The following is a 23886-nucleotide window of genomic DNA, read 5'->3' as shown; positions in this document are numbered from 1 at the left end:
TATGTGGGTTTAATTTTTTGACCACTTTTATTTATATTTCTAACTTGTAACTTTGTAAGAGTTATATTAAGTATATTTATTTTTAAAAAAGAAGAAAAAATCTACACTGGGCTACAGTCGAGTGCATTCCCCCCTTGATTCTGTCACTGAGTGAGGGTAAGGGTATTTGTCATTTGACGCGTTACCTCTTATCCTAATCGCTTCTTATAAAATAAAGCATGTTGGATGTATTTTTATATTATACAGTCTACGTCATATAATAGCCTTATTTTGCATAAAATTATATTATCAAGAGTCTTTTAAAATCATGAAACACCACATGATGTGTCATGAAATGATAATATTATAACATATGAAGTCTTATGTTCTACTTCAAATGGACCCTTCTAGCTTAACTCCATTGTGTTTGCACTGGCTTCCACCATTTTAATTTGTGAAATGAACTATGTTTTGACACTGAAACAGTGTTGTTGGAGACAGTGGCGTATCTGAGTTCTCCGGGGCCCCGCGTGAACTTTTAAGAATGAGCCCTCTGAGAAAAAAATTAATGTCGCATATTACTTAAAAATATGAATCTTGTAATATTAATGAAAAATCACTAATTATATTGGTGTAATCAACTTTTTTCGGACAATCACTTGTAATAGACAATATAACAAACTCATTTACCGTTTCTTGTGATTACTATCGTATTAATAGTCTAGTATTTTTTTCTAAAATATGGGGCATTGGGATTTTTGAGGGCCCTGGGTGAAACCCGTCTCGCCCCCCAGGGACGCCCCTGGTTGGAGACCAACTCAAATAACAAGTCTTGTATGAAAAAGAAAAAAAAGAAAGAAAGAGATAATGTTGTTTATAAAGCCTTGGTTGGGCCTCCAATCACAAGGGCATACAGATGAGGAGCTCACGGAGGTAAATTGCTGTTTTTGGATCAGTAACATTAATAGAGAACGTTATCGCTTACAAAAATTACAAGCAGAACTGTTTTATTCATAATGCCTTATACCACAGACAATCTTGCTTCTTCATCCATAATACTAACAGGAATTCCTCTGCTGCATCTCTCACTCTGTCAACAACCTCCTTACGCTTGATCGGATCTTTATCGACTCCTTTCATGGTCTCAGATATCCTTGTATATATACAGATTACAGACTCAAGTTCAAGAGTAAGTTTTGAGTTCATACCATCAAATGACAAGAAGAAACTAAACTATAAACCAAGGCTTAATATTAAAAAAAAAATGAAACGAAATTGTTTCAAGGTGCGCTGAAACTTATTTTCTTCTCTTACGTATATACATGTTCATAATAAGCACAAAAGTACAAATTTGTCTACTATAATTAGAGCTTGAAATGTAGCAATGCAGAAGTCCCATCAAGGCCCTTGGCATTGAAATGTTCCACATACTCTCTCACGGTAGTTTCTCTGTATTTTGGAGGATTGTCTTCTGACAATAACTCCTTAATTGGACCATAAAGTCTAGGGAATGGCTTAACATGTGTCCCAAAAAAGCACGCCACTGATATTCTTGGCCCTGCCCGATTCGCCAGGACCCTATGCTCCACGCTTACAAACTTGTCGTTCGACATAAGCTGAATGAAAACCAAACCAGTGAGAAATTTCATCAATTAAGGTGTCAAAGGAACAAATGATCCGCAATCCAACTATGAACATGCAATTGATTTTCTTGCCTGCAGAAGATCACCAATGTTGACAATTAGTGCACCGGGTAAGGGTTGTACATCAATCCACTGATTTTGATGTAGAACTTGGAGGCCACCAATGTGGTCTTGCAGGAGCACCGTGAGGAAGTCATTGTCGGCATGTTTGGTTGTGCCGATGGTCAATTCTGGCTCCGGACACGCCGGATAGTAGTGGCCCAAAACGGACAGTCCTACTGCGCAATCCATGTCCTTTAAATAGTTTGTGTTTAATCCAAGAGCTTCCGATAACAATTCGAACAACAAGTATCCCAACTTCGTTACTCTCTTCGAGTATTCCACAAGTATTTCTCTGCATACCAAATGTTACAATATAACCTAATCATGCTTCCAGGCATATGTATGAAATATTGTCAGGAGTATAAGCATTTGAAGCTGGTATACGATGATTACAGGGTGACATGACATTAACGGATTTCAGGGCTCCACTATTTCTTAAAGTTTATAATTTATTGTGGAGAAAAATTTAGAAAAATTTTAAAAATGGAAAAATAAAAAATGTGGTGTGATGCTGCAAACCTCCCAAAATATTGGATTTAAATTATAAACTCTACCATTTTAAATGAATTGCGAAACCCCACATCGCACGTTAACATGGATATGGGTCATGATCGTACTACTATTGGGTCATGCCCATCAAATAGATGACAATTCTTACCCAATCCGTCTCGACTTGAAGAACTCGACAAGCGCAGATTTTTCCCTATCCGACTTTGGGAGTAGATGGTGACGAGGCAAGGACCAGCAAGTGACTCATCCCAACTAATAATATTTTTAAATTTATCTTTAAATATACCTAAGTTTTCTAAATTTCTTTTATACTTGATATTGTTATTAAAGTCTAAGTGAAAGTGACAGATTTCTTAATTTAAACACATAATTTAATTTATGTTGTTAAAACCCCAAATCTTAGGTCAAATTAATAATCATCCTTTATTTATTTGTATGTTTGTTGGATTATACAAGTTGATTTGGTAGATTAATGTTGATATTGATTATGATAGGATCGAGTTATGATGAGATCAAGTAAATGCCGAGATTAATAGGGGTAGGACGGGACATATAAATAGAGATGTGGGGCATGAACGGAGTGGCCATGATCTGCACCCGATCTGCCCCATTACCATCCATCAAACAGGTGGGAGAATAACCCCATTAAGAAAGTGGAATGGACGCATGCCCCATTACCATCCATCAAACAGTTGCGAATTTGTTCATATCAGCAAATTATCACAGGAGTATGACATACCGGCAAACGACGGGAAGCTCCTCTGGGTTTGGAGGATCTGGAGCCATATAGTATATGATTGTGTCCCTCCAATTAGCCGCTGGCGCGCTATAAAGATCAAAATTGCTGTTGTACACTGCCTTTTTTGTTTTAGTATCACGACCGAAGTATTGTTTCTTGACTCCAATATCTTGCTCGAAGAACCTCTTAGTCCCATCCTTCATCTCCTCCAAAACACTCACAGGAATCCCATGATTCACCACCTGAAAGAACCCCCAAGTCTCGGATGCACATCGAACTTCATCAACTATCTCCTTGCGTCGAATCGGGTATTTATCAAGGGCTTCAAGATCTATGATAGGAATACTCGGTTGGACTACTAAATCTTCATTACCAGACGATGAATTGTCGTCCGAGACATCTTGTGGTTGATAGAACATGCGAGGGACTTTGGTTATTCCAGCGTCAACAAGTCCCTTAACTCCGGCTTTTGTTTCGTCGAAAGCTTTTAGTTCACTGGTTCTATCGTAGCCTGATTTCGCCGTTTCAGCACCCATTTTTTTTGGCAAAGAGTTAGAAATGGTGGTTATAGATATGAATGCAATGCACAGGGTGGTTTATGAATGTAATGGTGAAGAGCGAGAGTGATATAGAAAGAAAAGACAACCAATTAAGTTATCATCACTTTTTCTTTTCTAAATCAAATCAATAGGTGACAAAATTATCTCAGGCCTAGTTTGGTAAAGCTTTTTGAAAGTAGCTGATATACTAGTAGAAATGTTGGACAATTTTAGTAGCAGATATGCTGGTTGAATGTTTTGTAGCCTTTGATTGAAATTTTGCTAGTAACATTTAATCAGTGTAGCATATTGTGATAAATTACGTACAGGGGTATTATGCATTTTAGTTGTATAAGAGAAATGTAACCATATCCAAACATTAAAATTAATTTATAAAATTAATATAATGAAATAAAATTTAAATAACTGTGAATTTAAAGTTACTTAATTTTAATATAATTAAATAAAAATTAAAGATACTTACTTTATTATAAATTAATTAATTAGTTAAAGTTTTAATAACAATTAATTTTTTTTTACTAAATTTATCAAATGAGAGTTTTTGGTTAGATGACACATAAAAGTGAGGGTATAAACGGAATAAATCAAAGTGACGGGGACAATATCGACTTTGTACAATGATATACTACTAAAATGGTTCATACAAGTAGCATGTCAAAAGTAACATAAAAGGCCGGGGAAAAATATCTCGAATTACGTGCCAAAAAAACCTGTTTAGTTTAGAGTTAGCAGTAGTATAAATGCTACTAAAAAACCTAAACCAAACGGGGCCATAATATTTGTGAGATCATAAATGCCAAGATATGGAAATTAACCAAAGTGATACATGTTCATAAGTTTCGCATCTATAATCATCCACAACTAGGTGACATGCCAACTAGACATTCCATGACAATTTCAAAAAATTGAAAATAAAAAGTTTTAAAAAAGATATGCTATTTCTCTTTCTCTCTTCTCCATCCATTCCCTCATTCTCTCTACCTTCTCTACATCTCCCCTTCCTACTTTTTTTCTCTATCATCTTCATAGCTGTCAAACCAGGCCCAAGTAATAGGAGAAAGCGATGATAGTGAAGGGTATTTGGGATTTTGATTTGGGTTTTCATGGGTATTTAAGATTTTGGCTTGGGTTTTGTTTGGGATTTCATGGTTATTTGAGATTCCGATTGGAGTTTTGTTTGGATTTTCATGGGTATTTGAGATTCCGGTTTTGTTTTTCATGGGTTTTTGAGATTTCGGCGTGGGTTTTCATAGGTCTTTAAGATCTCGGTCTGGGTTTTCATAAGTGTTGTAATAATGTCATTGTGAACCCACTGATATGGATTGAAATTAATTTTAGATGAAAATTTATGGGATTTTATGCTCTGCCTTCTTATTACACTTTGAATGTAATTAGTTACGCTATAAATGTAATAAGCCACTAGTAAGTAAACTTAATAGGTTGGCTTATTTTAGTTAGGCATAAGCTTATTACATTTTAAATTTAAATGTCACACTGTTAATGAAATAAAACACTTGTGATTAAACTTGACTGTGGTGGTTTAGTAAGTTTGATAAGGGTTTATTACACATTGAATGTAATTAGTTACTTTGTCAATGTCCAATGGTGAGTAAACATGGTAGTGTTGACTTATTTAGTTTGTCAATGACTTATTACACTTTAAATGTTAATGTTACACTATCAAAGAAATAAGACACTTGAATGTAATTAAGTTGACAATGAAATAAGCCATTGGTAAGTAAACTTTGCACTCGTTGTCCAACCTGTAAAAACTCATGGCATTTTAATATCCACCATTTGTGTTTGTAAATCAAACATGATAGGGCTCACATCGAATATTCAGTGAATTTATGCATCTTCTAATCTCTTTGTTGATAGAATATCCAAAAAAAAAAATTGTCAACTTCTTCCGCACAAATCACCAACGTGAAATTCTAAACGAACCTCACAAAACTTAAAACGAAATCACTACTCCATATTTTATAGCGGATGATGCAGCAGAGAGAAAATAGAGAGAAGAAAGAGAGAGGAAAGACATGACAAAGACAAAAGTAAGCATGTCACCTAGATTATGAACAAATTGGATGCTAAAGTTAGGAACATAAAGAGTTTTCGAACATCATTAGTACCTTTAGGGTAACTTCACAACTTGCTCGTGAATTTTTCCAGGATTCTCCATGTACCTGCTAATTACACAGAGTTTGTTAAATCTCTGGCCTAGTGCAACTCAAAATCCACTTCACAACTTGCAAGTGAATTTTTCCAGGATTCTCCATGTACCTGCTAATTACACAGAGAGTTTGTTAAATCTCTGGCCTAGTGCATACCATTGCATACATTAGTGATGAGACTGCCAGCAGCACTAGAATAAGGAACTTAAGTCATGTACTCCACCTCCTCCTCGGTCTGCAGCGATAAGGCCACCGGCTTTTGTATCGTCAAACGCTTTCAGTTCACTCGGTCTATTATAGCCCAACTCTACTTTGTTTGTACTGGTTTCCACCATTTTCTTTTGTGATATGAACTATGTCGTGCCACTGAAACAATGCTGGTGGAGGCCAACTCACACACCAAGTCCCACAAGGAAAGAATAGAAGAGGAATGCTGTTTATAAAGCCTTGGCTGTACCCAACGCATTGAGCTAGGCTCCCAATAATAAGAGCATAAAGGAGAGCTCAAGGAGGGTAAATCTCTGCTTTTTTATCTCAGAGTTCACATTATTGAGAGCTTAAAATAATTATACAGATAGAAATATTTTATCCAATGCACCATACCACAGACAAACTTGCTTCATTTTTATTCATAATGCACTATACCAGGGACAAACTTGCTTCTTTATTCAAAATACTATCCCAGTATCCCTTGCTTCTTGCTTCAGTGATTCCTCTGCTGCCTCTCTCACTGTCAACAACCCCTTACGCTCATCGGATCTTTATCGGCTCCTTTCAAGGTTTCTATTCATAGACACAAATCCTTTGACAGTGGATTTTGGGCAAGTCAAAACTCGAAAGCTCTTAGTTCTGTGCATAGATATCCTTGTATTCAAGTTCAAGAGCAAGTTCTGAGTAGATAACCATCAGTTTCAAATGACGGCAAGAAAACAATACGCAGGCCGCCAAGATGAATCAATACCGTAAAACAAGTCGAAAGACTGAAAAACAACTAATAATAAAATTAATACTGTTCATAAATGAAACGAAAGAAAAATAAAATACTTCAAAAATAGTTTGCATATTTAGAATATCTTCAGGTAAGAGAGGTACTCTTGCATCATCAAAATATGAACTTGGTCTGGCATAGACCACTTAATCTACCCCATACGTCCTCTGGAAATAAGTACAGATCAATCTTACAGAAAATTCATCCAGCATAACTGCCCTTCGCATTCACAAAATGACCTTACTTCACATTCAAGGAAGGGCAACAGTAATTAGCAGTACATTATACAGATCATACATTCCCAAGATCCATGGTTTGATTCCAAATATAAAAAAATAAAAATAAATAAGGGACAGTAAATAATAAGAGGGAAACAAGAAGATGAGCCTTCTAGTAACATTCACTAGTCCAATACATCAAGCAACTAGACTTCCACTTTCCAACGTACAATTCACCTTTGTTACCTGCTTGCACAAAAGATTCAGATGAATCACTGTATGAGCAGCTTTGAGTCGCATGCCACTATTTTAACCCGACCCAAATTCTCCTGATTGTCATCATGCTTAAACAAAGCATCCTGTAAGATGAAGGTCCAAACATTGTCGCAGAATCTGTAGGTGTGCAGATGTCCCTACACACAATAAAAGTAAGTGAGCTTTTATGTTGCATTTTTAATTTTCATATTAAGTGTCCAAAAGAAGATTAAATGACGATATGAAACCAAGAAGCCAAAAGAAACTAAGAATCGAAAAAACCTAAAGGAAATGATATGACGAGATAATCAAAGTTCCACGATAATTGTGGGTAAACAAGAGAATCAAGCCATGATAGGCAAAAGCAGACTGATCTAGATAATGACAGGCAAGGACTGAGAAAATCCAAATAAGGAGGCATTTTACAAAGACAGAGCAACAGTACTCATTATTTCTGAGATAATGTGCTAGAGCTAATGACCAAGACTTGGATGATTATGAAGTCAGCATCTCATTCTTATTTCTAGTATAAGTATATATTTAGTTCAGTTTTAAGTTAGGTTTATCAAATTTCAATACAAAAAAAGGAGTCTTTATGTCACGTTACCGAGGGCCTCGTTTCAAAAAAATACGCCGGCTGGGGGTTTTACCGGGACTAACTAGTAAAAGGCCCCGAGTTAACACTTAACATGCAACATATATAAAACTTTTTTTTTCCTTTGACGGTTTGACCTCATTGATGTCTATCACAATAGCAGCCCACGTGTCGTATTGCAGTACACCACTGTACATTTTTAAAGCACTCATACTAACAAAGCCATCAAAACCACTAAAGTATTGGTATCTTTTTCCTTGCCCTGCTGGAAAGCTCATGCCACCACCTCTCAAAACTACCAGCCAGTCCACATTAGAATGGGTTCTTTTCCATTTAAAGAATCTACGTCTCATAGGTTGCACAAACAAAGCAACAAAGCCACCACTTCCTACCAAATGATATTATGATTCATGAGTACTACACCATGTGTCTGTGTCAAGTATAGGACATCTCCACACCTAAAACCAATCAAAATAATGAAAATAGCATTCATGGTGGAAGCCATGGGCCCAAGTTCATGTGAACAAGGCCAGCAAATAGTACTGCAGAAATGCATATGCACGGCTTGATTCCAACCTGGTACACATCTTTTTTTGCCCAACAATATCAGTTCCTTTGTCAGCTAGGTAGTATAGTAGTAACACTAGAAAAATAACACAACAAAAAAACTATTGACATTATTTATTAAAATAATGATAAGAGTCCCACATCGGTTAGGAGAGGGGAGGAAGTGTTGTATATAGGTGGGAGGTAGTACCTCTCCTTAGTACCTGGGGTTTTCAGCCTAAACTGGGCCTCAGGTACAACCCCTGCCAGCACATGGGCCGTATGGTTTGGCCCAGACTATGGGCTGGTAGATGGGTTGGGCCTTAGGTACTGAGTGATGTCTCCTCCTTATCTATCATTGGTATCGGAGCCCTCGTTCCTGCCCTACGGGGAGCTCTGGTATTCATGGGCCTTGTGCCCCTGGCCCTTAGGGCCGCATCCGCGGAGTGGCCGGCCTTGGTGTTCTGTTATATGGGGCCGAAAGGATAGCGATAGGGAAGGGTCCCGAGTCCTGAGTCTGAGTACTCTGCCATGGCAGGCCAAGGTGCTCGACCAACGTGGACGTTGGTCTTCGGTTAGGAGAGGGGAGGAAGTGTTGTATATAGGTGGGAGGTAGTACCTCTCCTTAGTACCTGGGGTTTTCAACCTAAACTGGGCCTCAGGTACAACCCCTGCCAGCACATGGGCCGCATGGTTTGGCCCAGGCTATGAGCTGGTAGATGGGTTGGGCCTTAGGTACTGAGTGATGTCTCCTCCTTATCTATCAAATAACCACCCAGCAAAATAGAACATGCCAAAGAAGAATAAAATTTTAACTGTGTCATGTTTATGATTAAGGACTTTGACTTCCCTCTATATATGAAGACAATAAACAGTAGTTCGTCAGAGGAATACTAAATGGAAATTACGGAGGAACAGATTTTATTGTCTACATAACTAAATTGAAATTCAAATTAACATCTATGGTTCAAACTTGCACTGGTAATTTGAATACTCAACTTATTTGCCAAACAACAACTAATTAATCTCCAGAACACCAGAAAAGTTTATCAGCATAAGCATACTGTTCAAGTTCACACTATAGCAAAATTCCATTGTCACTCGGTGGAGGATGTGACATGTCTTGTTGGAGATTACTACATAAAGGAGGAAGTCAAATTGTTGATGAACTACTAGCTTAATCTATAATGGCATCTCTTAAAGATTCAAGATCAGCAAAACCAAATAAGACCAAATATAGCTCTTTGCAGGATTAATCTAACAAGAGTTTTCAAGTGTTTATGATAAATCAGAGACAGGTGCGATAGCAGGGGGGAAAAAGATTAAAAATCCCCGCAACCAAGTTGTTCCCTGAACCACCAACATAACCCACAGTTCATTTCTATTACAAAAGAAACTCAATTCCAGGTTGATTGCTCGCTCCACACAAGCATTAGCCAGTGAAGTATGAAGAGCAAGCTTATAATTAAACTGGAAACTGAGTTGAGGCGCATAAGATAATGGTTTTTGCATTTACCAATTTTCTAAACACTGGAAGAGAGCCCACATAGAAATATAATGCATATAGTCACAAAAACAAAGCAGAAGAACCAGAGGATCATGCTTACAGCTTATCAAAAGTAGAAAGAAGAAGAAGAAAAACAAAAAAAAAAAAACCAACACTGAGATGCTCATATCTCTCTTGCTCTTATATGGAGAAGATTATTTACATCTACCACAATATATGTTGTTTTCCCATATTATCCCAGTGGAAGACTGCCACACCTAAAAGCATGCATTAGGAATTTAGGATCCATTAGAGGGAAGACTTTGAACTCCTTCAAATGAAGAATGTAAAACTAGAATATGAAGTCCGTGTATGGACCACTTCAACCAATTCAACTGAAACCACCTTCTATATAATGCCCCAAAAAATCCACATTTTCATCTCATCTTTAATACCAAAAGTTATATGGCATCCTTCACTTCAAAAGTTAACCACCACATCTTTTCCTAAACAGGAACAAGGCAACAAGCACATTCTAGTAATCGTCTAATTTAGAAAAGGAGGGGGAGGGGGGTGTTGGGAGAAGCAGTTCCTCAAGGCAGGCTTCATAGAGAAAGTGCCCACATCACTAGGCATCAATTCAACGCTTTTTAGGTGACACATGGATCACAATTGGTGTTACCGATTGCAATTTGCAAGAAAGGAATACCAACATTAATGATGTAAGAGAAGCAACACCTAGAAACATTTGTACATCAGAAACCTTTTACAAAGCTCAATTATGCAACAGGTCAAGCATAATATAGAACCAGGCCTCCTCTTTTAGTAGTTGTGCCACGGTATACTCTATGAAATTAAAAACAAATGACGCAAAGAGACAAGTAAGACAACAAGAAAGGTGGAGGGCAGTTCGAAACAGCTCAAGCTTCAAGCCATGTTAGATGTAAGTGGAGGTAAACTAGAGGATGGATAACTCAATACTATGCATTTATAGTATTATCAAATCCCAAAGACACAATTGGGGGATGCATTCCAGTCCATTGCAATTTCCAATCGTAACAATAATGGGCAAACCAGAAGAATATATCACGTGGGCCAGAACTTCACAGTTTACAACATTATAGCTACGTCCACCAATTTATCATTTGGCTGAGTCTCCACATGCCAAAGGGGCAATCTTTCAACCTCATATACTGTCAACTAAAGGAGACCCTAAAATAACAACCTTTCTCTTCTAATGTTTTCCTTAATAAGCTCACTAGTCCTACAAAAATCATGAATATGCTATTTAAAATTCATCGGCATAAGCAACTAATCTCTTCTATACAAGTTAATACTGCACCTCTAACATTCTACTTACTCAACACAAAACATGTTAATAGAGCCGCATAAGAAACCCAAAACAAGAACTACAAACTTTATGTAATTTAGTAATAAATAATAACACAATTATTGACCTACAAAGCCAAAAATTGCCACCGACTTTTTTAATCGGAAAATTGTAACCGACTTAAGAAACCGATCCCCGTTCCAAGAAGAATTCAGGACGCACTAATCACCAACAAAAAGCAAAAGCATTACCTTAATAGACACCTTGCTCTTCACTTGCGACTCCAAAGCTTCAGTCATAGACTGTAAAGAATTGACATGCCCATAAGAACAATCACAAGTTCAGAAATAGAACCAAAAATTTTATTTAAAAAAAATCAAATTCAGTACAAATGAAAATATAAGCGTACCTTGTCAAACTGGACAAGGACCTGTATAGCAAGCTCGGGTGTGAGCGTTCCGTTTTGAACCATCTCATCGAGAGTCTCGGTCAAGCACATCCCGATCGTCGACCTCCGATAGAGCTCAAATGTCGCCATTTCTCAAGATCAGACAACTAACCATATGCAGAGGAGAGAAGTTTTGGGATTTGAGGGGAAATTGAGTACGAATCGATAAGAGCGCTTCAGCAGTTGAGAGGGGTGTGTTTTATACCCTAGCTTTTGAATATGCGGCATAAATAGAGACGCAGTTTGAGACAGTCCAATTGATTATTGACACGTGTTGGTCAACCATCGATCCGTTCAAGATTGCAAGTGACCGGCCCAAAACCTGAGAGAACCCAGAGTTTGTCCAGACACGCATTTGGCCCACGGCTCCATGTAACAAAAAGAGAATCCAAACCTTAAATCGGAAATATATCAGTTCCGCTTCGCTTGATAGGGTAATTGGATTAATTTTCAATGCTAATGAAAAATTGTGGAAAAAAAAGCTGAATTTAAAGTTGTGAAATATACTGTGAGATGTTTGGTGAATTAAAAGTTGACGTTAGCAAAAAAGATGTAGTATTAAAGTATTATGTTAAATTGTATAATATTGTATTTTAAGATTTTTATAATAAATTTTGTTATTATAATATGATTTTTAATCTTCAATTTAATTAAACAAATATAATTTATATTTAAAATTAATTTGAAGAATAGATTATAAATTTGTTAGAAATAATTTTTTTTAGTACAAGTACAAATACAATATACGACACACCACCAGATCAAGCCTATGAAAATACAGGTGTTAACAGGCTCCACGCAGGAGGCACAAATCAAGCCCCTGCAAGGGCAAACTATGCCCACACACCTCCTCCATGACCTGAAGTCAGGGACATGTAAATAAAATCATTCTCACTCAACCAATGGCTCATTTGTTGAATTAATAATAATATAACATGTTAAATTGAATTTATTACATTTATTGTATTTTTAATTCATCAATAAAAGTATTAGAGTATACATATTTTATTTATATAAATATAATAATCACATGGGGCCACACTGTCAAACTGTAACATCACGTGGGCCCCACTTAAAAAATAAAAAAGAAATACAACGTTTTCGTTGCCTATAAGCTCTTAGGATGAGCTTTTTTTAAATGGATCCGCTATTTCCGCTCTATCAAAAGATGCAGCGGAAACGGTTAGCTGTTGATGCAACGGATCCGATCATCAAACAGGCAAATATGAAAGAAAGAAGACATGAATTTTGGTTTTCTTGGGCGAATATGGCATCCATTTTTAAGAATGGAGTACAACTCTTACAAAGATAACTTCGTATAGCAGATCAGATCACCTTCTTCATGCCGATTTTGTTTTGCCTTTTTCTTGAGTTACCTTGGAATTGGATGGGGTGTCATGGGCCTAAAATGGGTTTTTGGACACAAATATAAGGGGTCACATGCACACACACTCTATTTTTTCCATGAGAGACTTGGGTGTACATTCTTCAACACCAACAACGCCAATTCATGCAAAAGGGTGGAGGAATAGAAATTTCATAGATCATTCTTAATCTCGATTCTTGACCAAAACCTACCAATATCGAAAAATTAGAAGAAATAAGCAGATGTTCCAAAAAATTCGCCAATTATGGTGCATGGCTCTGGAAAACTTCCTTTGCATTGCATTTTAAAGTGATTTTAGTCTGTTTTAGCATAATTAAGCACATAGTATGGATGACGCTGTGTCAAAACTAGGATGATTTTTTTCCTTATGTCTAAAGAGATTGATTTATGTTCATTATGACCTTGTATCAGATATATATAACGGTGAAATGCTTTATGCTGTGAGGGTGACGTTGCATTTTTCTTGCTCGCAACCAGGAAACAAGCTTTCATGAGAAACAACAATATGAGCATTATACAGTACCCGTAAACATATATATAATAGCATATAGATTGATTAATGAGGTACGCAAGATAGTGTATCTGTCCATACAGCTCTTATTTTTAGCTAGTTATATCAATCTACCATCATAATAATTACATCAGTAACTTCATAGGTAGCCGATAATATAATATATAGATATGCTTCTGTGGTTGCTTGTTTCATGGATGAGAGCCTAGTCGTTCTTCGTTGGGGGGTGTCCTGGATGGTAACCATAAGGTGGCTTTGGCTTGTACACCGGGGGTTTGTAGTATGGTGGCTTGGGCTTCTCCACTTTCGGTGGTTTGTAAACTGGAGGCTTCTCTACTTTAGGAGGTTTATAAACTGGTGGTTTATAAATAGGTGGTTTGTATACTGGTGGTTTCTCTACTGGGGGAGGCTTGTAATATGGTGGTTTGTATACCGGTGGTTTCTTTACTGGGGGAGGCTTATGGTAATCAGCAAGAGAAGGAAGAATAGCCACCAGTCCCAGCAGCAGCAGCAAGAAGTTTATGAGAGACATATTTGGCTTTCTGATGGCTCTAAATGTGGAGAATTTGTGCCATTTTATAGTGTTCTGGGGGGTCTCTACTCTCTACTACTAACCATGGCTCAAATTATGTCCATTTCATTTGTTAATTAAGCTGTGTAATAAGTCAAGCTAATAGGCCCAGGGTTTTGATACGATTAGGTGCATTTGGGTCCCATTAAGTTGAAAAACTTAGCCAATTAGGATGTCATATTCTTAAACGAGGACCATTTTATAAGTTTTCTTATTCTGAAATGTACAAGAACGTGCATCCATATTGTTGGCTTCAACTTTCAAACTTTGTCATGCATTGATTGATTTTCTTTGACAACTTTGATGATGTGAGTAGACTCTGTTTATTGCTTTCTCACTCTCTCGTGTTTACTTTTTTAATAAACAGCTTGTCGGTGGATAAAGAAGAAAGAAAATACATTTTTTCCTCTATCATGTTTGAATAGATAAAAAAGAAACAGAAAAATTTATTTAATGAAATTTTCTCTCAATTCTCTCTAAATCCCTCCATTAATTTTTTTTTCTAAACTATCCAAATGGGATTGGAATGAAACTTAATTTTTTCTGAACTATCTAAATAAGAGAATTAGAATGAAACTTAATTTCCCAACCCAACCCAAATCTCTCAATCCACACACTCTCAAAAATGTCTGCTCTTGTTATGCATGAATTGATTGATTTTTTTGACAAATTTTGATAAGACAAGACTTTGTCCGATAGCCGTCCCTTCATAGGAGTTGAAAAGTTTGAAAATATGCCCTTTCTGCGCGTCCCAAAATCAGCCATAGATAGAGAGAGGTCTCACTTTCACTGCTTTCATTTTCCTTCTCTATTTCATCAGATCTCACCTTGATTTTGGTCTGATACTTTTACTTGTTTAGCTCCGATGCTTTCCTTTCAAAATTAGCCATCTTGTTTAGTTGTTTTGTAAGAGTTGAGAGGGGTTCTAACCTTTTCTAGTTATAATTGTCTCCTGAAATCATGTTAAATCATAGTTTTTTTTTTTATTTGAAAATGACATAAAATCCATGTATGTTGAACTAATATTCCAAAAAGGACAAAAAATCATGATATATGGTTTTATTGTCTAAAATACTCTTATCTTGATTATCAAACATGACATGTCTCATGCACATAATTCATTTCTGACCTTCACCGGAAGTTTCGTCTCCGCCCCTCATGACTTATTTGAGAGTTCTACGGCATTTTTAGTAATTTTTCATTCCTATATTTTGTTGTATTCAAACTAGATCTACTTATACTCACCACGAGGCTTGTAGGTCTTGTTGTTTTCTTTCGATCTTTCATCACATCATTATTTTCAACAATTTCTATGGTGATTTTCGTGGTTTTTTGGTTTTGATTTGGGATATGCAAATTACATGTGATTTGTTATCTATTTCGATTAATTTGATATCTGTCATAATGTTATTTGTCTTGTTAAATGTTCTATGTCTTTAATGAAATGTTATCTGTTTGAAGTTCTGAAACAGATAACATATCATAACAAATCTGAAACATATATAATATTTGCAGATTTAGATCCAATTTCAGATTAAAAAAAAAAGAGTTTGAAAATGCAATAAAACCTCAAAAGTGATGCGCCTTGATCTGTGGAGTTGGTTGGGGGTGTTGACGGTCACCGACGTTGGTCGTATTGGCTGGATCTAACTATTTTTCAAATGGTGACCGTAATTTCACGAAGTTTTTTCGACGACTCAAGTGATTTCCTACTATTGGTGATGATTGTGCTTTGATCGGGCTGACCTAGAGCTTCATTTTGGTAGTTCATTGGTCCAAAATGATGGCCGGATGGCAAACTTTCGATATGGTGACGCAAGGAAGAAGAAGAAGAAAGGAGGAAGAAGAGGGGGGGGAGAAGGAGATAGGGTATTTTGATAAGTTAGCAGACTTTGTCATTTTTTCTAAAGTTTTTTTAGGTTGTCCTTATTGTAATACAATTTTTAATTTTGTCCTTATGAGTAAAAATTCCTAAAAGAAGAAAGGAAAGAAATTAGTTTAATTTACTAATTTATCCTTATTTTTTATGTTAATGTGCCATGTACAAGTGTAAAATAGGTTTTTAATTTAAAAATAACTTAATAAGTCATCTTTTCCCTCCAAATGACTCCATGTACAACGGTAAGATAGGTTTTTAACTTAAAAATAACTTAATAAGTCATCTTTTCCCTGCAAATGACTCCATTTTGGAGAGGAAGAATTTTGACAAAAATTTAATAAAATTTTCCCTCCAATTCTTTCTAAATCCCTTCCCTTAATATTTTTTAAATTATCCAAATCAGGAAATTAGAAGGAACCTCACTCTTCCTTTTCTTCGCTTCCCTCGAATCCCTCAATCCAAACACACTCTTAGTGTTTAGAATTTAGGAAATTACCAAAAAAAAGTTTAAAATTTAGGATTTAGGATTTAGATTTTACTTTTTAGGATTTTGATTTTTTTTCCTCATACGATGTTAAACATGGTCAATTTTTTTGAAATAACATTGAAAATTTTGTTTCTCATTAAAATCGAACTTTGGGCACACATATACCTAATCCAATCGATTGTCAACCGAGCCACTGCTCGTTGGTTTAAACAGGGTCAATTCGAGGGTTGCAAATAGATAATGGACATCGTAGCTAGTTATAATACAAATTAGGAAGAAAAATACAAATGAGTAAAGAAGAGAGAGCTGCACAAAACACTCCACTATTCTTCTTCGTCTGTTCCCGCAGGCCACATCTAAACATTTGCTGGGAAGAGACATGACTAAGCGGCCTACTCATGGGCCACTATAATATGACGAGGCCCATATTTCCTAAGGGTTGCCCAACCCATGATACTTATTTTAGTGTGTGGCACAACTTATAAGCTGTGGCAAACACTCTGCCAAACATCTCAAGGAAATGTCAAATTGAAATTTATTTTAGAATTTTTGTTTTTTTTTTCCTTTTTCTTTTTCGTTTCTTCTTTTCTTTTATAAAGATAATTTTATACATTTTTTTATAATTTTAATTTTAATTTTATTTATATAAAAATATCTTGTAATTTATAAGTTTAAATTTAAAATAAAAATTTTCCTAAAAATAATTATAATAAAAATAAAAATTACCAAAAATAATAAAATAACAAACTATAAAGCAATGCTTTATGTAGTTCTGATTTTTTTGTATAGTTTTTATTTTATCTTTTAAACTAAATTTAAATAAAAAAATTCACAGTTTATAAGTTATGAGTTTCACCAAACATCTCAAAACTACAACTTATATATTAGTTTATTTTTAATTACTTATAAACTAGTTTATTTTAACAGCAAATAAACTCTACTGAACATACCCATTATTTCTGTCTTTTTTGGATGTTCTGCACTACTATTCGCCAGATTAACCAATGACATATATTTTAAGGATTAAAGAGCCTACAAAGTACAACCACTCCTTAATTTAAATATTACTCTATGTCGGTTGATCATTAATTTTCTTACAATTTATTATCTTTGCTACGACTTCATAAACCATCTGAATTTCATTATTCATTCTTTCCACCCAACTAGTACATGCACGTAGCAAAAAATAATAGCTAGGCGTTTGTGCTCTTTGAAAGATTAACACTGCAAACAATTCAACAGACGCAAAGATAATATTAACATTAACATAATAATAATACCTAGTACAGTACAAGTACTCTAGCCATATTTCTAGAAACCAGAAGCAAAATACATGATGTACGTAGAAGCACTTATTTATCACTCTTACTAATAGTTGTAGTTGTAGTTGTAGTTAACCGAGCTAGCCGGCATGGCACTATCAGGTGCCTACTGTGGGGGCTTTTAGGGGTGATGTGGTGGCTTGTGGGGGTGATCCGGTTTCTTCTTTGGATAAGTTGGTGGATTTAGCTTCCGTGGAGGCTTGTGCATGCCCTCCATTTCTTCTATCAAAATGTGTCCTGGGTGATGCTCATGGGGTGGCTTCTGCTCTGCTGGTGGCTTCTCTCCCTTACCTTTTGACGGCTCATCCTTGAACGGTGGCTTGTTGTCCTTACCCTTAGGTGGCTCAGGCTTAAACGGTGGCTTGTCACCCTTGCCCTTAGGTGGCTCTTGCTTGACTGGTGGCTTGTGCACCCTCGCCACTTCTTCTACCAGAATGTGTCCTGGGTGATGCTCATGGGGTGGCTTGTCACCATTACCTTTCGGTGGCTCGCGCTCAAACGGTGGCTCATCACCCTTGCCCTTAGGCGGCGCTTGCTTGACCGGTGGCTTGTGCACGCCCTCCACTTCTTCTACCAGAATGTGTCCTGGGTGATGCTTATGGGGTGGCTTGTCACCATTACCTTTTGGTGGCTCGTGCTCCGATGGTGGATTGTCACCCTTGCCCTTAGATGGCTCGGGCTTGTGTTCGGATGGTGGTTGAGGGGGCTTGTTACGCTCAAAGCGCCCAGCAAAAGAGGGAGTGGTGTGCAGTAGCACAACACTGAGGAGGAAGAACAGCCCTAGCAAGTAATGTTTTGAAGACATGTTTTATGTTTTGGTGTTTGTGCAAGAAGTAGAACACTTGAGTGGCTTTTATAGTATGTAAGAGGATCTAGTAAACGTCACGGCCCATGTCATTTTGCATGGCTTTGTCTAATAATTAATTAACTTAATGTATGCAGAAAAATTCGAACTGGGTTCCACTAAAAAATTGGGTATGTGAACTGGGTTGAAAAGTTTGACAATTGGCAAAGGTCTTTAATGCATATATTAGGCTAATATATATATAGGCCCTCTCTTTAACCTTGTGTCAAGAGTTTAGTATTATATATATGTTGAAATTTTGCAAATACAGCATGCATTATTACATATTTCTATGTGTAAAGACTAAAGATAATCAGTAGTGCGTGTAAAAGGTTATGTTACTTTCACTTTACTGCCCCTCAGTAGGAACGCCCACCATATTTTTTTTTCTTCCATTCCCACCCAGGGCCGGGATAGGTTACATTTGTAGCCTTCATTTGGCTTTATTTATCCATACATATGTACATTTAGCATTATCTATTGATCGATTAGGACCTTTGTTAGTAATTTGAGGATTCAGTGATCAATTTCCAGTGGTGGCTTTACCTTACTAAAAAAAATTAAAATTCTCATTTAACTGATTAAGCAAACTCAAGGACTGTTGAGTGTTGACTGTGTAGCCTTAAACATAGCAGAATAAAGATCACCTTAAGGACTTAAGTGCCACACCCTTTGGCTTTTGCAACCCCAACTCAAACTTCAGCTCAATAAACATCTAAACATATATATATATATATATATAAGCAGTTGGATCTATCCAACGGCTTAGATTAAAAGCTGATAAAAAATGAAAAGCACACTTCCCATGTCATTTTGCTTGCCTTACGGACAAATGCAAAGCACACTTTCCAAAAAAAAAACAAATGACATCAAAAATCAATTGCATACACATCTCTTTCCTTGCCATGTCACCAAATTACAATTTTCAAAAAAAAATTATTGGGTAAATTGGTTATTCACCATTGTAGTTGCTCTATGCCGATTTTGTTTTGCCTTTTACTTGAGTTAACTCCTTGGATTGAGTGTGAGCTCATATTACATGGGGCTAAGATGAGTTTTTGGACACAAATGGATGGGTAGCCCATCCGACCTCAAAAGCTATTCCACTGTATATAAGGCCACACACTCTCTCTTTTTCCGCGTGAGACTTGGGGTGTACATTCTCCAACACCACTACACCAGCAACGCCAATTCATACAAAAGCGTCGAGGAATAGAAATTTCATAGATCATTCTTAATCTCAATTCTTGACCAAAACCTACCAATATCGACAAATTTGAAGAAAAATTAAAGGTCCCGAATAAGAAATAAGCAGATGTTCCAAAAATTCGTCAATTTTGGTATGCTATTTACCCTGTTTTAGGTGTCTGAGTTGAACCACAGGCTGCTCTGCATAGGAGGACTAATCCTATCATATGGTGCATGGCTCTGGAAAACTTCTTGTGCATTGCATTTTAAAGTGATTTTAGTCTGTTTTAGCTCAATTAAGCACATAGTATGGATGAAGCTATGTCAAATATATAAAACGGTGAAATGCTTTATGCTGTGAGGATGACGTTGCATTTTTCTTGCTCGCAACCAGGAAACAAGGGGTCCGTTTGGTAGAGCGGTTGGGTTGATTTTCAATGCTAGAGGAAAAGTTGTGGGAAAAAAGCTGAGCTTAAAGCTGTAAAATATGCTCTGAGGTATTTGGTGAACTAATAGTTAACGCTAGCGGAAAAACTGTTGACTAAAAGTATTATCTTGAATTTAATAATAAATTTTCATAAATTTTTAATCATTTTGTTATTAAAGAAATTTAATAAATATAATTTATTATTAAAATTACTTTAAGTATATTAGACATTTTTTTGTATCAAAACTGAAAATGTTAATTAGTAAAATAAATTATAAATATTAATAAATTAATTTATTTTCAGATTAATATTGTATTAATAAATTTGAAGTATAAATTATAAATTCGTTAGAAATATTTATATTTATTATTATTACTGAATTAATAATAATATAACATGTTAAATGAAATTTATTACATTTATATTGTATTATTTTAATAAATCATTATGTATTAAAAGTAAACACGTATAAGGTTCAAAGAATTAAAGTATAAATATTTTATTTATATAAATGTTAAATTAAAAGAAAAGAGAATAGTGGGCCACACTTTAAAACTGTAATCATTACATGGGCCCCACTTTAAAAAAAATTAAAAAAAAATATGTTCCAGCGTTTTCGCTGCAAAAGCTCCTCAAGTGAGCTTTTTATTTTTTAGCGGATCCACTGTCCTTCGCTATTTCCGCTGCACCATTTGGGGCAGCGGAAATGGAGAGAGGCTAGTGCAGCGGATCCGCTGCACCAAACAGGCAGAAGCTTTCATGAGTAACAACAATATGAGCACTATACAGTACCCGTAAACATATATAATAATAGCATATAGATTCATTAATGAGGTACGCAAGATAGTGTATCTGTCCATACAGCTCTCTTATTTTTAGCTAGTTATATCAATCTACCATCATAATAATTACATCAGTAACTTCATAGGTAGCTGATAATATAATATATAGATATAGATATGCTTCTGTGGCTGCTTGTTTCATGGATGAGAGCCTAGTCGTTCTTCGTTGGGGGGTGTCCTGGATGGTAACCATAAGGTGGCTTTGGCTTGTACACCGGGGGTTTGTAGTATGGTGGCTTGGGCTTCTCCACTTTAGGTGGTTTGTAAACTGGAGGCTTCTCTACTTTAGGAGGTTTATAAACTGGTGGTTTATAAATAGGTGGTTTGTATACCGGTGGTTTCTTTACTGGGGGAGGCTTATAATGTGGTGGTTTGTATATCGGTGGTTTCTTTACTGGGGGCTTATAATATGGTGGCTTATGGTAATCAGCAAGAGAAGGAAGAATAGCCACCAGTCCCAGCAGCAGCAGCAGGAAGTTTGTGAGAGACATCTTTGGATTTCTGATGGCACTGAATGTAGAGAATTGGTGCCGTTTTATAGTGTTCTGGGGGGTCTCTGCTACGAACCATAGGTTAAATTATGTCCATTTCATTTGTTAATTAAGCTGTGTAATAAGTCAAGCTACTAGGCCCAGGGTTTTGATACAATTAGGTGCATTTGAGTCCCATTAAGTTGAAAAACTTAGCCAATTAGGATGTCATATTCTTAAATGAGGACCATTTCTTAGTTTTTCTTAGGATCTTGTTAACCGGTACCCTAAGATCAATGGTTAAAGATTCACCACAATATGCAATGTATGATGAATACTCGTTCACCTAATTTTTTTAAATTTAAAATACATATTCCAATAGAGTTTTTTCCGAACTACAAAACACTTTTATGTCATTTACACTCACCAAGGTACGTACTAGATAGCATAATTCCCTTTTTCTTATTCTGAAATGTATAAAAACCTGCGTCCATATTGTTAAGCTTCAGCTTTGAAGCTTTGTTATGCATTGATTGATTTTCTTTGACAAATTTTGATAAGAAAGACTCTGTGTTTATTGCTGTCGAGCGGTGCTGCTTGAATTGTATCTACTATTGCAGCTACTGTCATTATCATCTTTATGGGATTACAACAAGTTGGTGATTAAGAAAACCTCAAGCTTATTCGGAGGAAATACCCGGATCACATCGCCATCGCTTATCATGCTACATATTTATGTCTCTCATCCACCACAGGGAAAAAAAGGGGCAACTGTCCAAACCATTATACTTATTGTACAGTTTATAAGCTAGAGGAGTAAATACTCTACCAAACACCCTAAGATAAGTTAGCTTATAAGTTCCAAATAATTGAAGTTTATTTTAGAATATTTTTTTTCTTCTTTCTTTTTTTTGTCGTTTCCTCCTTTTATTAAGATTATATTATAAAATTTTAACATTTAAATTTTATTTATATAAAAATATCTTGTAATTTATAAGTTTAAATTGAATTAAATTTTTGTTTATTAAATTATTAAAAATAATAAAATAACAAATTACAATGATTTATACATTTATTATTTTTTATGTAATTTTTATTCTATCTTTTATACTAAACTTAATTAATGTCTATTTGGTGGGGCGGTCTCGCAAGCGACGCCGATCCCCCAAACAGCATACATAAAACTAGTAGTATCGTTGTCAAAACAAAAGCTTCAAAATGAAGCTTTTGTTGTTGCACCGCTCAACGGCCCAACATTATTTTGCAAATACAGCATGCATTATTACATATTTCTATGTGTAAAGACTAAAGATAATCAGTAGTGCGTGTAAAAGGTTATGTTACTTTCACTTTACTGCCCATCAGTGGGAACGCCCACCATATTTTTTTTCTCCATTCCCACCCAGGGCCAGGATAGGTTACAATTGTAGGCTTGAATTGGCTTTATTTATCCATATATGTGTACATTTAGCATTATCTATTGATCGATCAGGACCTTTGTTAGTAATTTGAGGATTCAGCGATCAATTTCCTTAGTTCTGTTGAGTGTTGACTGTGTAGCCCTGAACATAGACTAGGAGCTCCACAATTCGTTTAAAGTAGGAGAGTCTACAATTTGAATCTAATAGATTTGATTTTTGATTTTTTTTTTCTCAATCATTAGATGTGTTGGGGTATAGTGCAACAGAATAATACACAAAGTATAACCATCAACAACAATTCAATAAAATTCAATCCGAACTAAGGATTCAACCACCAGAAGTACTAATCAACCCGTAAGAAAGTAAATCAAGTAGAGAACAAAGAAAATCAATTTCTCAATACTCAAATACTCTCGTGAACGTGGTGAGTATACATACATAAGACCAACCACATATAAAGTATGTTAAAGGGCCCAATATTCACAATATAAAGTAAGTATCCAATATAAAACCAACTGCGTTATAAACCCAATTAAATAACTCGACTTAAAAGGCCCAAATTACAAATTCAGTCCACGAAATGTGATGAGAGTATGAGACGAAGACTGATAGCAGAATAAAGACACCTCAAGACTTGAGTGCCATACCTTTTGCAACCCCAACACAGACTTCATCTCAGTAAACATCCAACCATGTCACCATGACGTATTATATATATATATATAGTATAGAAAGTATCAAGTGAAGTAGTCATCCTGTCAGCAACAATCTGGTGAGAATGTGATGCTGTCCAAGAGTAGTCAATGCCGCGTTGACTCGAGATAATTCTTTCCAGTATGGGATTCACATTTTAAGATATTTTGAAAGAGTGGATCATCAAACTATCCAGATGCTAAAAACTCTTGTTTCTTCATCATATTTTTTTTCTTTTCATAAAAAAGGGTGAAAATATAGGGTGTAATTAGG

General features: G+C 35.9%; 3 protein-coding genes across 3 annotated transcripts; all 3 read right to left on the bottom strand.

Annotated features, from left to right (window-relative positions):
- Positions 1 to 832: 832 nt before the first annotated feature.
- Positions 833 to 3556, bottom strand: LOC120014882 (1-aminocyclopropane-1-carboxylate oxidase homolog 1-like). Its single transcript, XM_038866989.1, has 3 exons — positions 2974 to 3556; positions 1695 to 2016; positions 833 to 1595 (listed from the first exon to the last, which is right to left on the bottom strand). The coding sequence occupies exons 1-3, from the start codon at positions 3507 to 3509 to the stop codon at positions 1344 to 1346; spliced, it is 1110 nt and encodes a 369-aa protein (XP_038722917.1). The 5' UTR covers positions 3510 to 3556; the 3' UTR covers positions 833 to 1343.
- A 3252-nt stretch (positions 3557 to 6808) lies between these two features.
- On the bottom strand, positions 6809 to 11769 carry LOC120014884 (transcription initiation factor IIA subunit 2). The gene is made up of 3 exons (XM_038866992.1): positions 11532 to 11769; positions 11374 to 11424; positions 6809 to 7323 (listed from the first exon to the last, which is right to left on the bottom strand). Exons 1-3 carry the CDS (start codon positions 11658 to 11660, stop codon positions 7183 to 7185), a joined length of 321 nt encoding a protein of 106 aa, XP_038722920.1. The 5' UTR covers positions 11661 to 11769; the 3' UTR covers positions 6809 to 7182.
- Positions 11770 to 13483: 1714 nt separating this feature from the next.
- On the bottom strand, positions 13484 to 21541 carry LOC120015227 (repetitive proline-rich cell wall protein-like). Its single transcript, XM_038867530.1, has 4 exons — positions 21451 to 21541; positions 21362 to 21390; positions 20196 to 20199; positions 13484 to 13930 (listed from the first exon to the last, which is right to left on the bottom strand). The coding sequence occupies exons 1-4, from the start codon at positions 21518 to 21520 to the stop codon at positions 13674 to 13676; spliced, it is 360 nt and encodes a 119-aa protein (XP_038723458.1). The 5' UTR covers positions 21521 to 21541; the 3' UTR covers positions 13484 to 13673.
- Positions 21542 to 23886: the final 2345 nt, after the last annotated feature.

The sequence above is a fragment of the Tripterygium wilfordii genome, chromosome 14 (assembly GCF_013401445.1).
Source record: "Tripterygium wilfordii isolate XIE 37 chromosome 14, ASM1340144v1, whole genome shotgun sequence".
In the NCBI taxonomy this organism is placed as follows: Eukaryota; Viridiplantae; Streptophyta; class Magnoliopsida; order Celastrales; family Celastraceae; genus Tripterygium; species Tripterygium wilfordii.
The sequence above is the reverse complement of the archived record's forward strand: the minus strand, read 5'-3'. Positions and strand labels throughout refer to the sequence as shown.